At 47.4% G+C, this 17873-nt stretch overlaps 1 protein-coding gene and 1 long non-coding RNA gene across 3 annotated transcripts in view; one reads left to right on the top strand and one right to left on the bottom strand.

Moving 5' to 3' along the window:
- LOC143150286 (uncharacterized) overlaps positions 1 to 17873 on the bottom strand; it is a 34224-nt gene that overhangs the window by 6251 nt on the left and 10100 nt on the right. For both annotated transcript variants that reach the window (XM_076318460.1, XM_076318461.1), the window contains 2 exons: positions 14916 to 15093; positions 1142 to 1353 (listed from right to left, as the gene is read on the bottom strand). In XM_076318460.1, coding sequence (XP_076174575.1) covers positions 1142 to 1353; positions 14916 to 15093 — 390 coding nt within the window. The remainder of the gene's footprint in view (positions 1 to 1141; positions 1354 to 14915; positions 15094 to 17873) is intronic.
- Positions 8568 to 10747, top strand: LOC143150298 (uncharacterized). The gene is made up of 2 exons (XR_012993023.1): positions 8568 to 8727; positions 9422 to 10747. It is a non-coding gene; the product is annotated as an uncharacterized LOC143150298 (long non-coding RNA).

Genomic DNA, 17873 nt, shown 5'->3' with positions numbered 1-17873 from the left:
TCGTTCTCTCCACGGTACCGAAATAATCGCGTTCGGAGTAACTAATGGGGGTAATTATAGAGAAAGTGATAAATCAATTTCGAAATGTTTGGAAGCTGCGTTGCACGGAAATCCTTGGAACCGAAATTATCGAGTGATTTAACATCGATTGCGTTTCTGCCAACGAGACCTTTTGCGTCAAACGCGTTGCAAACCGGACCGCGAATCGCGGGCTCCAGTGACCACGGTTTGCGGTTTTCTGCATGGAAACGGAGAACGGGAAAGCGTGGACGCAAAAGGGTTTCGTGGAAAAAGAACACGGAAGCAAAACGACCGGAAACCACCCCTCGAATAACATCGCGGACGATTTCCCTCTCGCGAGAACCGTGATCGCGATCCGTGACTCGCTTCGAAGGGTGTCTCGTTACCGTGACCGTAACTGTGCTCGCAAAGTCGTTTGCTCGACGAGAGAAAACAAAAGGAGGAAGCACCGACAAAAAACAACGAGGGCAACCCTCTCTTTCCGTTTCGTTCTATTATTAACTTTTAACTCTCTTTACCGTGCTCGCGACTCGTGGGTGGAATTTCGTTACCGATACACCCCATTCGCGAGCGATCGCGCGTAAAGGAGCACGACTCGATCGTAAATCGCGCCGAGAAAGAAACGGTGGTTAACGACGGTACGAATTTTGCCCGAATTTGCTACGGGAAGACTATTTATGATTTATTTACGAGTGATTCCGCGCGAAACGATCCGGGTGCACGATAACGCCGCGCAGGCTCGTAACAAAAGAAAGATAAAGCGAGGCGATGAAAGGGAACATGGATGAAAAGAGGACTAAATTTAGTCGTTATATAAACGATGGATATTTCTGGGCGGTAACGTTTTCAAAAGACCTGCTGCGGTTTAAAATAGATCCTGAAAGAGACGATGAAACACTTGCGACTGCTCCACAAATGAAAAATTCGAGTAAATATTGTACCGTTCGATAACCGTGTACCGGTAACATTTTTTATCGACTTGTAGGTGGTTGACGAAATTATTCGTAATTTGAGGGCAAGCGTCCCTGCGGAAACTTACACCGTGGTCGAAACATGGCCACGACGTGACGTTGAAAGTGATACTTGGAGAGATACTGAAGTATGGAATATATACGTTTACCTAGACTGGCGTCGTACGTGTTCATGTACTCGCTGGTCATGAACTGAGAGACCAGCGCGGTTTTCCCAACACCAGAGTCACCGAGCAAAACGACCCGATACTTGGGGATCTCTTCCTCGATCTCGTCGCTCTCGGTGCTGTCCGGGGCGACACCCTGTCCGCTGCAGCATGAACCCTCGAACGGTGATCTCTCCCCCGATACGTTGCTGTTTCTGCGAACAAAAGTGACCGAACGTTTGTAGCAACGTCTAGCGTAAAGAACTCGATTTCGAGGCGACTGCTGGGCTCGATTCATCGCCTCGAAACCGAAGATTACCGTATCAACTACTGCGGGTGACTGATTCAGGACACTCGGTAATGCAAGTGCAGCGGATGAACCCAAGAGTCGTGTATCTTTGGATCAATCAGGTTAACGTCACGATGCGTAACTCTCCTTTCACGTTGATGCATCGTAGGAACAAATTGGTAGCGAGTCGAATATCCTGTAGAATAATATTACTGGATCGCTCTCGAAATATACAGGAACCGGGAATAATATTCAGAAATGGTTCCCGGTATAATATTTTCATCAGAAACGTATCACGGTGCTTGGGAAACGTGCGGAGATCGAGGGACGACGTCGTATTTCCATTTTAACGTCCCATCCCCCCCGAAACACGACCTCGAGTTCATCTTCCTCACCTGTTTTCAGGTCGAACACCCGTTCGATCAGGTTCGTCGACGAATCGGAAGCAAATCCGACGGGAGGCTAGAATAAATTCGTATCAACGTTGCCCGTCTATTGTGAACAGGATAGTCGTCATCTTCGACTATGGAATCACACCTCCTCGCTGCGAAGTTTCCAACAATCGAACGTGCATCGAATATTCTCGCATCTCGGCGTTCACTCCGGTCAGGTAAGAGTGGAAGAGCTTGCAAGCTAATGGACCAAAAGCCTTCGAACGGAATCTATATCCAAAGATCGTGCCCCGGATGAATACCACGGTTCCGCGATACCCGTGAAATCAATTTCTCCAGCGATTGAATTTACGTCGATGTTCCCGAATCAGCGACGGACAACGTTACACGAGGCGTTACAACAATCCGGGATAACTTTCGAAGGAGTTGGAAAGATGCCGCGATTACCGTAAAACGTTCGACGATACGAACACGCTGGACGAGATCGATTCTGATAGTTTTTTAGGCTTCCGTGGCCTGGATTCTCGAGAACGACGTTCGAGGCTTCCGTCTGCGAGTCCTTTATGGACTCTGCGATACTATACATCGCAGCTAACTTCGTCGACAAAACCCAGTTGAGAATATCACCAACGAATCGACGAGATTGTCCCGTCAAAAACGAGCCCAAACACGACCATACTCCGACCACTTTTAATTACGCGAAGAAAAAAAAAATTTTTCAAAAATTCCTCGCCCAACGTACAATTGAAAATGAAGATCGTCCAAACACGGTCGTGTTTGGGCTCATTTTCATCGGGAGAATCTCGCGAATCCATTGATAACACTCTCGCTAAGATACAGAATCGGAAAGATAAAATATTGTATTTTGTACCGATGACCAAAGACCTATAGTATCCAAAAAGGTTAGAGGAGATGCCCAGAAAGAGGGGCACAAATTCAGGGACAAATTCGCTACCATTCCTCTTTAAAACGCTTCGAAAGTATTTTAACACGCTTGGCAATACAAACGTCCAGTTTGTTTCTCGATCAATTTGCGGCAATTCGGACGTTCGAACAGGTCTAACGATTAAAAAATCGAACAGGAGAACCAGTGGATAACCCTGTGTCGCGAATCGATGTGCTTGATAATTGGCAAGGATCCCCGTTCGCGAGAGCGACTTCGACCGGTCGCGAACCTTATCGATCGCGGAGTCGCCGGGCTAAACGAATTTACGTGCACGATGTCGGACACAAAGCGAACACGTGGAAAGTAGACGGGAGACGCGGGATTAGCTCGGGGTCTGGGCGGAAAATCAACGCAAAGCCAGTGGGTGGTTTCGGCGCGATCAAACGCGACGCGGAGCACGAAATCGGGGAGAGTCTTTTTCCACCCTTCTGCTCGAAGGTGGTGGGCGCGCTTTACGACGTCTGGCGCGCGTAAGCTCGACTTGTATCGAGAAATTCGAAGCTCTGAGAAACGAAACGCGACGACGTACGACCGAGACCGAACCTCGAAGGCCGTTCTCGCTTTCGTCTCGAACCGTCGACGCGTTCGACTGACCCCCGAGTGAACGAAACGAAACGTTGTTTGCACCTCGTTTGCGGAACAACTGTACCCATTAACTAGTCGCTAACTATTTATTTGGCTCGGGTGCCTCGTAAACGGTAGAAGTGTCTTTCTTAAGGGTGTTCCAATAGATCGTTGTTGAACTCTTAGGGTACCCTGGTGTGTCTTACTTGGATCCTCGGGTTATTCTGAACAGTTCTGACTCGCCTCTGACGCAAGTTTCTCGTTATGTAACGTCCACAAGACCGGATGCAACCACCCCGTAGGAACCACCCTGCTGGTGACTTCTCTTTCTCGAAGAAACTTAACCGATACTTTCCAGCCGAATCCTTGAAAATACAAACGATTTCCGAACGATCTCGAAAACGACACGGTTCTCGTCTAGGTCACGTGGCACCGACAAATTCCCAGCAGTTTTATTTATTAACGGTCGGATCGATCGAACTTCGCGACACGTAAGTGAATAACTCGTACCGATGCGAACGTTGCATAAAAACGCTGTTTAACGGTAGAAACGAATTCGAAAACATCGTTCCCCGTCAAAGGACCGTCAGGTAATTACTCACGGACCCGATGAAACGCATTTTACGCGAATCATTCCGGGGATTAAACGGGGAACGTGCTCCGGCAATATTTGAAATGCTAATGAGTCAGCCGTCGTGACTTTGGGATGCAACACGTTGCTGGTAAATAGGTTTATGTAAATATGCCCGGCAAACAGTAATCGCGAACGATATCGTTGCGAGTGTTTTCTCTTCTAGTAGCTTGATAAACTGTCCCCCGTATAGAGCCAACTGTCAAGGGTCGTAGCTACGATCACAGACTCGATCAAATCGAAGATTCCTTTTCACGCGTCTACCGACTTTTTCAACCGAATCGAGACCCACGTCTTTCCGAGAGGTCTTTTCGGGTCGTGTTTTCAACGTATAGTATTTTTTCTTCTTCGTATTAGAAAATGAACCCTGTCGTTATTCGACAAATCCAACGACGATCATCTCGAGATCGTCGGGACACGTTCCCTAGGTTCCACGTCGCGGTTGCGATAGAAGAACGCGTTGCTTCCCGGCCAAGAACAATGCTCTTGCATTCCTTCGGCTTGGCACGTGTGTAAACGAAGCACGAAGATGGCGCTGAAGATACAGAGTTATATATAAACGAAGGATCTTGGTAAGAAAACGAAAAAACCGAGCAAATATTTACACCCATCTATTTGAAGAGAGGACGGAACGCATCGACCGGGTAGCTGATCGGCCAGGGTACGACGTAATAATTCGCGTAATAACCCCGGTACACAGACAAAAGAACCCCACGTGCTTTCTTCGAACCCTCCAACTAGTTTCTCCGACATCGAACGCGCGATGAGAACCGTATTTCGCGAGGGTCGAGCTTCCGACAACGAGCGTGCGCGAATCTATCTTTCTGACAGATACTTTCCGAGAGACTCGTCCGTTTTTACGGAGGATTTACTCTAGTCTCCCTTCTGTAATTCCTGCAAACGGAAAAGAATTATTCCCCGCGACGTTTCGTAGCTTTGTAAACGCAAGGAGAATCTCCACGAGATTCAACGAGCAACCGGCATCCCTAAAAGTCGACTCCATTGTCAGTTTTCCGACTGCAACGATCAATGAAACTTCCTCGTGGCGATGAATCGAGTGCTTCGAAAGGAGCACTCGCGAGCAGACACCCAAGCGTGTAATAACAGTGTAGCTGCTTAGCTACGGACTCTCGAAAAGTCACGTCCGCGAGAAATACACGAACGAGACCCGTAAACAGTGATACGTACTTTTCTCTTTTCTTTTTTCACCCACGTTCACCACCCTCGAGAGAGAATGTCGGTGCACCGGGTACTTTCTTTCGTAAAGATCTCAAAAATCGCTGCAATTTTACCGAGAACCAGTCGTTTGGATTTTTCCACATTTTTTAATACTCGAAACTTTTCCCCCGCGTTAATTCTCACCGAGCGTGCTCCGTTGGTTTGGAGAAAAAAAAAAAAAAGAAAAACAAACCAAAAAAAAAAAAAAGGTGAATTTATATAGACGTTCCACGGTAAAAGGTTCACGAGAAACGAGTGTCGAGACGACGAAAACCTTTCACGAGAGCCAGGAAACCGGCCGCTCCGCGTGAAACTTATTTTCCCGAGCACGTTCCCTCGCGGGATCGCTTTCGTGGGCCTAACTAACTCGGACTACAAAGAAGCCGTGACTATTTCGAGGCACGGTCTAGTACCGTGGAGTTTTGCGAGAAACAGAGCGCGCGAAGACGACCGACCCAGGGAGAGAAAAAAAAATATCTCGCGAACGTAACCGTGGAAGCACGACGTTGACGTTGACGTCGACGCGGACGAAATTATTCGTAACGAACGTCCGTGGTGTCTCTCCACGAGGGTACGTCCCGCGAGTGAAATTCTATTTCGTCCCAATGAGAAGAATTAGAGGCGTACGCTTCTGTTTTGCGTAACGATTCAAGGGGACGGAACAACCCTACGAGGATGGAAATACGACGACGATCGATCCCAAACTGTTCGTGGAATATGTTCGGATCGGATCGTTGGTGAAATCCTGCCTCGCCAGCGAAGTATCTTTCGATGTCTGAAAGCATTCGAGGGCGTCGTTAAACTTTCGAGGTACGCTAATGTACCGAATCCGAGGTATTCGTCGAAGAATACGTCGGGTAACGGTCGCTCGGTTTCAAACGTAAAATCGTCGTGTTGTACGAAAGCTGCAACCCTCCTCTATCGGAGCGTTTACAACGAAAGAATGATACGCCATCGGATGCCTCTTAACGCTCCGTTTCGAGGAAAAAGAAAAACTCGATTCACGAGACGTTCCCTCGTGGAATCGTTTCACGCTCGATGTAGCCCTTACTTGCTTCCTTGCCGGGGATTCTCGGCGAATTGAATTTTCCACCGAAAATTTATACAGTGAAAATCACCTTGGACGAGCCCATTACGACGCGTAGAAATAGCGCAGCCTTAGTCATCATTTTGTTACAACAAATACATATAAATAAGACTTCTATTCTCGAGACGACGGATCCGTCTGGCAATGCTCTTAGCGCGCCAGCGTCACAACGGGTAGCAATAATTAAAGATTCCCGTCGAAATATCCGTTGGATAAATTAATTGGAACGGATTCGACATTGGCTGACAATTATTTCCCGCAAGATTTATTCAACGCCTTGAACGTTCACAGAACGTTGGACGATGTCCACGATCGTTCGATTTCTCGGGATTATTTCGTGACTCATCGATCGTTAGTCACGGATCCACGGTAAAGACGTGACTCATTTTCCAGCGCGAAAAAATCGGTCTTTAATTTTACCGCGAAACGACCACGGCAGCACCGTAGGGAATTAGTCACTACGAATAATCCACCGGGAAAAGCGCAAAGGAAATTGACAGATCTGGCAGAAATTCAACGCAGCTTTTCCGCTGTAAACAGCGCGCTCGAGTCGACACCGTAACACGGAATAATGCCAGCGTTTTCGGTCGAAAATCGCGAATATCGTTCGCGAAGGTGATCATTTTCCCGGAAAAATTTCGTTATTTTCCGCTTCGAGAAACACCGAACGGTTGAACATCGAGGAAAAAGCAGAGACGGGCTCGGACTTACGCGCCTACGTTCCTCGAATCGCGTAACGACGAAACGAAGGACAGTTTCCGGGCGAACAATTACGGAAACCGAGTTCGCAAACTGGAACGCTTTAATTCGTACGAAACTCGAGTGGGGTTCTTCCGTGGCTCGTTAATTGGAGTCTGAGTTTCCCGTTAGCGTTTACTCCTACGGTGGAAAAATTTCTACGCGAGCCGAGCGATGCTTCGTTACGCTCGCTCTCTTTCGCAGCGACACGGCACAAGAAAATAGAATTCCATAATCGAAGATCCCGTGCAAGTCGAATCACCAGGGAGACGAGCAAAATGGGATTCTCGTCGATCCAAAGACGCTTCATCAACGCTGAGCAGTAGTACCCCTGTTCCTCGCAGTCCATTTAACCGTACCTAACAAACGTCGATCCTAATTCCTCGGAAGATGAGTTCCTTTTCTCCGGTTTCCCTCCCGAGACTTCCCTCTCGTTGAACTCGAGTTACCTGCACCGGTTCTCGGTCCGTTCGTCTTGTTCCACGTTGCAGCAACCAGCCGTGCAGTAACACGGTCGTTGTAAACGCATCGTGGAAACGTTTCTCGTAACAAAAGTACCGATTCTAGAAATATTTACGACTAACGGTTCAAGCGATAATCGTTACTGCTCCGAAAATTTCGATACCGTGTCCGGCGGTGCTCGACAGCGGATCGGATGTTTATACAACGTTAGAGCACGCGATACTCTTGAACGTCACATACATTTGACATTTTGATTAATCGATTATACAGAAACGGTGGACAGTTACTCTGACAGGGGAGGAATTTACCGGGCAGGGAAACATTGAAAAAGAGTGCACGTTCGTGGAAATTTTTTTTTTTAATAAAATCAAGTGGACTTCCACTCGATACGCGCGCAATGCTTTTTAGGCGATAGGTAAATATTTAATAGGATCGTGCCGTGCGACAAATCCACCACCCCCTTGGCTCGCACGTTTCATTTTTTTTTTTAAATATTCAGTGCCGGATAAAAATATCTACCCTTGGTCTTATCGTCTCGATCGATTCTTGATTATTGCGCGCGATACTTACAAACGATGCGTAAATATTTAATAGGATTGCACCGCGAGACTCGTCGCTCTTTCATCGCTTGCTTCATTTTTTCGGAGCCACTCGTGACGTTTCAAAATTCATACTTCTTTCGATTCGCTCCGTATCGTTTCGTTCGCTCGATGATCGATCCTTCCCGGGATCAACGACGCGGATGGCCGAGATTCTGAATCATCCCGGGCAAGATCTGCGCAATAATAACAATTTTCGATTATCGTCGCGTAAAACGTGGCAAGGTATGCGCGATCGTTGTCGACGTTTGCCAATTACCAGGCGATAATTATTCGCGACTGCGAAAGAAATCATCGAGCGTCTGGAGCGCGCGACGCATCGCTGTCGGAAGAACATTGACTCAGCCGTCGGGACGCATACGTCGCGAGCCATTCGAAATTCCACGAATATTCCTCGCCGCGTCGTAAAAGCCGCCAAACACGCTCAACATTTTTGCTCCACCCCCCGGGCCCCGTGTCTATGCATCCATGGCCACGTGATCGCGGACTTTCCCCCACTACCGACCGGATACCGGTTTAGAATAACCCGAAGCTCCGACGTTCGCCCCATTCGCGAGTTCGATCTCGAGTTGTTCGCGTCCGTTTCCATCAACCCTTGGAAAAATCGCCGAGCCCCGGAAATCCAAAGCGGAAACATTCTCTCCACGATGGAAGTCGCCAAAGGTGCGTGTGACAAATTCAAATCGATCCGCGATCTTCCACTTCTTCGACATCACGTTTTGTCGCGAATTTCAATTTTTCCAACGAGAGCTTCGCCACCCCTGTTCGAGTCCTCGAGGTTTCTCGATGTTTCGATTCGCACGTTCGAGTGCTTAATGAATCGATAATTTCTTTTGGTACACATCAGCTGGTGGTAAATCGAAATTGAGAGAAATATATCGCGCAAAATGTATCGGTGGAGGGACAGGAATTTTTTTTTAAGCTTTTGTACGTACTGTGTCGCTTTCGAATCATCGAACGCGTACCTGGAAAGTTTTCTTCCGATCACGAGAGGACACCGGTATTTTCTTCGGAGGAATAGTATCGTATGATTCGTAACCGCGCGAACGCGACGCTTACGGAAAAACGAAATCCTTCGAAATCGAATTTCAGTCCCGTTGCATATTCAAATTCGATTCTCCGGGGGATACTAAGCCCTGACGGGATTTCATTCCACATTTTCACTCTGCCCTTTCAAAATGGAATTACCACCCGCTGTATTTTATCGCGAGTATAAAGCAATCCCCACATTTCGCGGACAATCGAAAACCGTCGATTGTAATTAAAAATTGACCCGCTTGCTCGTTAATGAATAACAACGATCGACGTTGAAGCGTTGCGTAACGAAAGAAAAATCGTTGTTGTCGTTGTTCCCCAGCAAACGAGTCTGCCGATAGCCTGGTCGCGCAGTCGATGAACCTATCGTCGGAATCGACGTCCGTTTCGACGATGAAGTCCGTGCAGAGCGTCCAATCGAAGTCGGTGATCGAGTCATCGTCGTCGGTCAAGTCCGTGACCTCGTCGTCCACCAGGTCGCAACAGTCGATGGAGTACGAGGAGACGATCGAGTACAGCGATTAGAAGAGAAGCATCACCAGAAACCCTTTCTCAACGCCGATGCCACACAGGGGAGAAGCTAGACGCGGTATTTTTCACTCGACTCCAGCGCGGATCCAGCACCGTTCCAGCTTCGAGTAGAACCATCGAGAATGTTTGAGAACACCCTTGACTACAATCTCGTTCGAACGTTCCAGCTTCGAGTAGACAGAAATCGAGGAAGTTCGAGGAAACTCTCGACACCAGCGCGGATCTAGTCCCGTTTCAACGTTCCAGCTTCGAGTAGACAGAAATCGAGGAAGTTCGAGGAAACTCTCGACTCCAGCGCGGATCTAGTCCCGTTCGAACGGTCCAGCTTCGAGTAGACATCGTCCGAGTTTAAGGAAGCTTTCGACTCCAGTCTCGTTCGAACGTTCCAGCTTCGAGTAGAACCATCGAGGAAGTTCGAGGAAATTCTCGACTCTACTCTCGTTCGAACGTTCCAGCTTCGAGTAAACATCGTTCGAGTTTAAGGAAGCTTTCGACTCCAGACTCCTTCGAACGTTCCAGCTCCGAGTAGAACCATCGAGAAAGCTCGAGGAAGCTTTCGATTCGTGCATCAAACTCCGTTCAAAGTTTGGAGTAGAACCATATCGAGTCGAAGTTTAAAGAGACCCTTCCTCGACTACCTCGTTCGAACGTCTTCGAGAAGAACCACTGTAGAAGTTGGAGGATTCTCTCTCGAGCTTGCTCCACCGAATAGAAAAGGTACGTCTCTTGGAACGTTCGTCAGAGTACGCGCAGCAGGGGATGATGCACTCGGGACTAGAAGACGCGGAGTCGAGTCGAACGACCCGATCGACGGGTCAAGGCGTCCGGTAATCGGGCTACAGAAATAAACCTCAGGCTCGTTCCGTGCAGCGTGATAATGAAAAGCAGAAGAAAACGAGGGAACGTTCGGAAGCCTCGGCCACGAGCTGGCACTCCTCCAATCGGCGTGGTTCACCGCCAAATACCTTTTCTTCCCAGGATTCGCCGCACCGCCGGTGCGATCGTCTCTTCGATTCTCCTTTGACTACGCAAACCCCTCCATCATTGTCACGTCTCGATCGCGGTACTTCGTTGCGAGCGTTCGATAATCTTTGTACAATAAAGTTTCTAAGATACACTCCCGTGGCTTTTGTTCGTTTTATCTACCCTACGAGTCCCTGCTTCGTTGGTTCGCGGATCGGACAATCGCGGAGGCGGCAAACGGTGCACTTTGGAACAATAGAGGCTTATCGAATTTCAACGTGGCGCGTGTCGAAATCGTAAACGAGCCACCACCGATGAACCGAGATTCGAGGTTGCGCGAAACAAAAAACAAAATTGTTCGTTGGTGGCTTTCGGAACGAAAGAGTATACTGCCCTTCGGGATTTTCTTTCGCGACGATTCGAAACGTTCGATGCAAACGCTTGGCACGCGTGTATCGGAAGTATACACTCGGAGCGATATTTCTGCCAATTTTCGATAAAAAATGTCGACGCGCGCGGAAAATACGAACGTCCCCGTGCGACGCTGCCCGATTTTCCTAGTCCCGTCGTGAAATGGATTTCTCTGGATACAATGGTCGGAATTAAATGAAATTGGAATTTTTTTCTTTTTCCAAACTGAACGAACATCGCTATCGCGTTTTTCAAAACGTCGCTTTGTTTCGAAACGACAAGCTTTCCCACGATAAAGGTCGACAGTTTTCGAAGTTTTCTCGGGAAATAGAGAAATATATATGTACATATATATATACACACGCGCGCACACGTGTGCGGTTCAAGTTGCAAGTAGTTTCCGAGAAAAACGCGTATAAAATTTAAGAATAGAAAACCGCTTCGGTGTCGAGTAGCTGCCGGAGGGACGGGTCTACGGAGAACGTTCGGTCGGTTAATATTTCAAAATTCGTATTGCGAAACGGTGTTCTTGAAACGTTTCGAGAAAATAACAAAAATACGGTGCTCTCCCTTAACGAGGATTTTGTTATCCACTCGGAGAATTTCTTTGGGTATTTGCAAAGAAACGACCGCCGCTCGATTGTTCTAATCGCTTTGTTCGTTCGCGGTGCGTGTTTTTCTCGTCGGTACGGGCCAAACTCGTCGTTGATTTATTCTCGGGAGAAGAATTACTATCCCTGGCTAAGCGAGGCGCGTGAACGTCTACGTGTAACCAGGATGCCCGAGGGAAAGGTAGGCTCGAGGTAAGGGAAAATCGAGGGTAAGAGAGCGGGGTTAAGGTACGGCAAAATTCACTGTCTCTTCGCCGAAATTAAGTGGCGCCCGGTGGGTGGACTCTCGGGAAACGCGGAAAATGTCGTTGAAAGTTTTACAGGCCACCCATGTTCCGAGGGTTCTCGTTTACGACTTCCAGCTTCGCGGAAGAGCGAAGCCCCCCGGAGCCACGGGGGAATTTCAATATCTTTGGTAAACAGGGTAAATAAGCACGGAACGGTGCAAACTTTCCAAGGAATAACCCGGCTACAGAATGGAGGGAAAGGAACGGGGATTCGAAAGGGTTGACTTCGATAAGTACGCTGCCGTGAACGAGCTTCCCGATCGAGAAATCGATCGGGCGCGTGTACGCGTTATGCGAAAGCGTGCACGCTCTGCTCAATGAAACGTGAACGTCGATGTAACTCAATTAACGTCCCCGGATACCGATGGTAGAATTAAACGGGAGACCTTGGAAATTTCCAAAGTTGCCAGTCGAGGAACCGGGAAGGTTGGAAGTTCGAAAACAGGCAAGTCGAACGTTCAGGGATTGAAAAGTCGAAGATTTAACCGGGAGAAGGTAATTAAGCTGCGAGTGATGTAGAACGGGCCGTTAACACGGTATTGGGAAGTTCGAGATGAAAAATTCGCGAGTACTACGATGGTTAGTGGTCTACGATGCTGTAACAGGATCGTTTTCTCCGGCTGGAACAACTTTCGTACCGGAACATTTTTTCAGATTTTTTTTAACAACCGAGGTGAAGTTATTACCCGAGCCCGTACACGTGCCCTTGCGTTTATTCGAAAAGGGTGACTCGTCGACTTTATCGAGCCGCGTTCCTTCTCGCGAGATGTCCACGAAACGCGACAGAAATTTCGAGCGTTTACCAATTAACGAAATAATAACACTCCATCTCGTTGCGGGTTAAATTCGAGCGCGTGTTTTACGAGACCGCTCTCGGGATTTCGATCGCGGGAAGTTCGCGTTTATTACGCGTACTGCGAGGAAACAACGTTTCATTTACCCGCTCGATTTTCACGCTCGATTTATCGCGCTTTCGTCGCGACAAAAACGATTCCTTGCCGCTTCGTTTGAACGCGACTTCGAAATAAAGAATCATCTCCTCGCGTTCGGTGATTCCTCTTCCGTTCTTCGCTCCGTCCCTTATCGATGTATCGCGAACGGATTAAATTTTCGGGGACCGGCAACTTCGATTGTCGTAAATTTTTATCGCGAGAATCAAACTCCCCACGGACGACAAGGAGTACAAATATCGTTTCCATGGGTAGAAACGATTCCTCTCCGTTCGACACGGAAAGACTTATGGGCTCTCGTAACGAAAGTCGAAGGAAATCGAACGGAACGATCGTACGAGGCGTCACGATACGAGCAGACTACGCTTGAAAACATCGTGCATTCTTGTACTTCTCGGAACAGAAAACAAAAGAAAAAGAAAAAAGGAAGATGGAATATATCGGACATTAAGGGCACACGTACTCGCCGTTCAATTAAACGCGAAACTGTGAAACGTGGACCAATTAATTCCACCGCGACGGTGGTGGTGATGGTGACAACGTTCTCCCATAATTTAGGAAAACCAAGATCGATAGCCCTTCGGTAGTTTCTCGGTAGCTCGAGGGGAAAATTTATTGTTCTGTAGAAATTCAAACAGGGCGATAAAATTAGAAGCTGTAACCGTAGACACTTGACCATCGCGAGATTACTATTTTTATCGTTGAATAAATGAAAAAGAAAAAGAGAAAAAAACACGGAATTATCACTTCTATCGGTGAACGTTCGAAGAAACTAATATTCTTGGGCTTCGGTTCTCGACACTTTTATCGAGGACTCGACGAAACACGATCAACGGTTTTCAAAATTCACAGAGAGGGAACCTCGTTGAACCAACTGGTTTCGTTTCGACTGTAACGTAGGATTCGATGTGCACGCTCCATTAATTCCGTTTCTGCTAGATCCTCTAATGTCACCCCGGTACAAAGGGTTAATCCAACCAGTGGGTAACTGCGAAAAATGACAAGGGTTTGGAGCGAGAGGAACACGAATCGACGCAGAAGTAGAGCACGGCTTCGCGCGTGATTAGGTTACCGCGTCGCTGGGTAATTGAAACTGCACCGGTCAAATTTCGGACAAAATACTTCCATTTTGAACGCTTTGAATCCGATACTGTCTCGGTGACGGAGAATGATACGGATATCAAGATTCGATTTTATTTTATTTCTCTTTTTGTTCTCTTTTTTTTCGAAAAGAAAATTCCATTCTAGGTCATTGTTAAAACACGCTAAATATAACGTTACCATTGCGCCCAATTTGCGAGTGCAATTTATTCGCAGTGAACCGATGCACGAAATTCAGTTGGCGCGCCAAGTGCGTTTACGAATTCGAATAAATTTCGAAGTGAATCGCGCGTACGCGGCGATATTGCGATTTGTCTCGTTGTTTAGCGGCGCGGATCGCGGAAATGAAGCGAGAACGGTACCAATTGGTTGAATTACGGTTAACGCGTACCACCGAATGTAACGTGTCGAAAGCCAATTAATTATCCAGCGGAGTGGTGTCACGAAGATCGGAATTAAATGTTGCCGCGATAAGTCGTAGCGAACGCGCGGTGATCGATGAACGAGCATGTAGCGCATTTCGCTTGTCATTGTTCTCGTTCTGGGTCGGATTCAACGCAATTCAATGGAAACGAAAGGAAGCCGGAATGCTAATGCCGAAAGTAGAGGAGCGTAATCGGGCCGATGTTCGAACACCGTGCCCCGTTACATCGTTCTTCGGAATTTCGTAACGGTGGGGACGTTTAGTACGTGGACGAACTTTTGCGACGAGACTGTATCGAATACCCCGCGGGTAAGGTCGGTTTTTCGTTAAAAATCACCCGGCGCGTGTCTCGAATATCAAATGGGAAAATTCTACGTTTCGTGTACGTGGATTTTCAAATTTCAAACACCGAGTATTAAATTTTAAATATCGAATATCTGCTACGGTGTAAGATTACAAGTATTCCGTTCCGGTTTAATCAGCAAACAAAATGGCGCGGGTGTTTCGTTACCCGTCTCTTTACTCGGTGATTGATTACCTGCTACTGTTGACGGAAGTGTTGCTCCTGCTGTGTCTCGAAATGATCGAATCGCCGCGATTAACGACGCCTTTATGGGTGATGCTGAACGCCCGTAGCCGATAGAGATCGTCACCGGCCCTCGGGTTGTACGCTTTTTCCGGTAAACTGTGTACACGTGGTCGGATGTGATCTGGCACTGTAACGTATCAACGATGGACAGTTAATTAAAACTATGGTTATCGCTTCGAAAGACAACGAGCTACGCGTGTACCGACTGTGACATTTCGTTAATCAAATAACGGTCTTCCCGAACCGATAACGGTATCGATAACGTCGCTTCTTTCGGATTTCCATCGAACTCTATCACGCGTTAAAATTGATTCCACTTCCGTTAAAATTGGAGAAATGATTTTTTTTTTTTCAAGAGAAATCGTAGCGAGTCGATCGAAGCCGTAACGATTTATTCGGTACGTTTCCTCCGTAGCAATTTTCACTCTAACGACACGTGCGAGTGAAATTTTACTCGAGCGACGAATAACAATTGCGAATAAATGCGCATAAAATTCTCCTCGAATAAAGAGTCACTCCGAGCGACGCAAACGTACTCCAACGATCGTTCCTTCGATATTCGTATAATTATTCGTTGGAATAATAACGAAAAGAAGAAAAGAAAAAAAGATTTCTTTAACCATCGTTCTTTATCCTTTCGTTCGTTGTACGAGATTTTTTTTTCCCCCGAGCAAAGATTTCGATCGCGGGCAAATTCGAGACCGATCTAAAGACTCCGAGTTTGCGTCTTGAATTTCTCATTAAATGTTCCGTCAATATTCTTCGTCGTTCTCAACTTTCGGTTAAACAACTCTCGATTATTTTTCCATCCGAGTTTTTCAAGTCCTCGTTCCCCGGGCACCGATCGCGGAACGATTCTCCGCGATCAAAGCATTCGCGGGCGAAACTTTGGCTCCGAGCACCTGGCAATTTCTCGCAGCGGGAAACTGGCACGAGCTATCGAAAAGTCTCGTTTCGTTGCTCGTTTCTGGCCAATTTTTTCCCACGGTTCTTTTCACCGTGTCGGAAAAAAGCAAGGAGAAATCAATCGTTGGCCCTCGACGTACTCGCTCGAACGATCGACGTTACACCCGCTCGAAATTCGGTTTTTCGCTCGCCAGATCTCCCCGGAGCGACAAGGACCGACTCGCGCGCACGCTATTCACGAGAAAAACGCCCGACCGCCGAAATAACGGAAATCTCGTTTAACGAAACTTTACGAGTCAAAGGCATTTAATTGATGCACCGCCGGAAAATCCCCGGGAAATTTCACTCGCCGTGATACGTTTTCGTTTTCGGTGTCGCGCGCGATTCGAACGCGATTAACCTGTACGGTAATCTCCGTGCCACTTACGATTTAATTAAATCCCTTTGATCGTTATTTTGCCGTTTTCGTTGGTAACACGGTATTTATCCCCTCGTACGGTATAATTCCGATTACTTTCCGTCCACCTCGTTCACCCGCGCGATTGATTTCGAGAAGAAAAACTGAAAAACCGAGCGAAGAACGTTTCAAGACCGTTCGTGATTTTCGAAACGGATGATCGGTCGATTGAAAGTACCTATCTTCCGAGAGATGCGTTCGTTTACGATTTACAACGATAGCGTTGAGCAACATTTCGGTACAGAGAGTCTCTGGTACGTTAATTACTCCGAACGAGATCGTATCCGACAGGTGAAGCTACACGTGGCGCAATATTCAAAGAGTATCCTCTTGGATGTGGCTACGTTTGAGTCAAGAGAGCTCACGGGACGTTTGCAGTTCGGCCATAAACGACCCTGTGCATCTTCCCGATACCTCGAAACGTACAATCCTCTCGGAGGGCAATTACGACGTGAATGCAATAAGGTACACCCTCCCTTGCATCGATTTTCGTTTCAATTATGGGTCACGGAAGAATTGGGCGAGCGGAGATTTTCGAAGCTGAAACTTTCGTTCGTCTGGCCACTGTTTCGAGCCAATTGGCTCTTGACAGATTCCTTCTCGAATAACTTTGTTCTACCAATACCTCCTACTTCGTTTTCTTTTCTTTTTCGATTATCCAAAGTTTCGATCCACCTTCGGACACAGGATACTCGTATATTTTGAAAGACGGTTTAGTAAATCACCTTTCTACTTTTTATCATTATTTTACCATCTCTTTGAATCTTGTTCAATGGACGAAGAAGAAGTATGCACCCACACTTAAATACACGTGTACGCACACACCGTCTTTACGTACGCGTCGAATCGTCATTGTTTGCGCCGGACGAGAAGACAACGACGATCGACTGTGAAAATAGCCTCGGAATTCGTTGCAAGAGGATTAATTTTAAGAAGCAACGGTTCCAAGTTCCCCTGGTTGACGAGATCGAGCGTGTAAACGAAACCAAGGCTCGCGTATCGCGACGAGACGAGTTTCCGCGATGGACGCCCACGCGCGTAGCCAGCTCGATTATTAACATACGAGGAACAACAAGTTTGCTCTCGATGGAAATCGAGCCAAGGCCGTCGAGTGACAAAGCGTGGCCGACGGTTCGGCATTTAATGCGGTTACAAGCTACGGGGCACTCAAGAAGTTCGTCTCTCGTACGGGCTATCTAATTACACAAACGATGCTCGCCGAAAGTTCCCTCCCTTGGAATCGGTGAACGGGTTCCGCGAGGAAATTCCAATGCCACGGAACCCGTTCACTTACCTTTCAATTAATTAGTTTCCGATCGAGTTCGATCGTCGACGCAATTGGTGGCTGGACGGGGAAGATGGTTCACGTGACACGCGATAACTCGATTCCATCGTGGATTGGACGACCGAAGGTCACCGGATTTCGGCACCGACCCGGATATCCGATCGATCTCTCTTCCTCTTTTTAGAAACGTGACGGACGTCTTTCGAGTCGCGGACGATCGAACCTCTCGATAATCGCGAACGATAGAAAAAAATGCAGA

Source organism: Ptiloglossa arizonensis, chromosome 8 (genome assembly GCF_051014685.1).
Source record: "Ptiloglossa arizonensis isolate GNS036 chromosome 8, iyPtiAriz1_principal, whole genome shotgun sequence".
Classification (NCBI taxonomy): domain Eukaryota; kingdom Metazoa; phylum Arthropoda; class Insecta; order Hymenoptera; family Colletidae; genus Ptiloglossa; species Ptiloglossa arizonensis.
The sequence above is the reverse complement of the archived record's forward strand: the minus strand, read 5'-3'. Positions and strand labels throughout refer to the sequence as shown.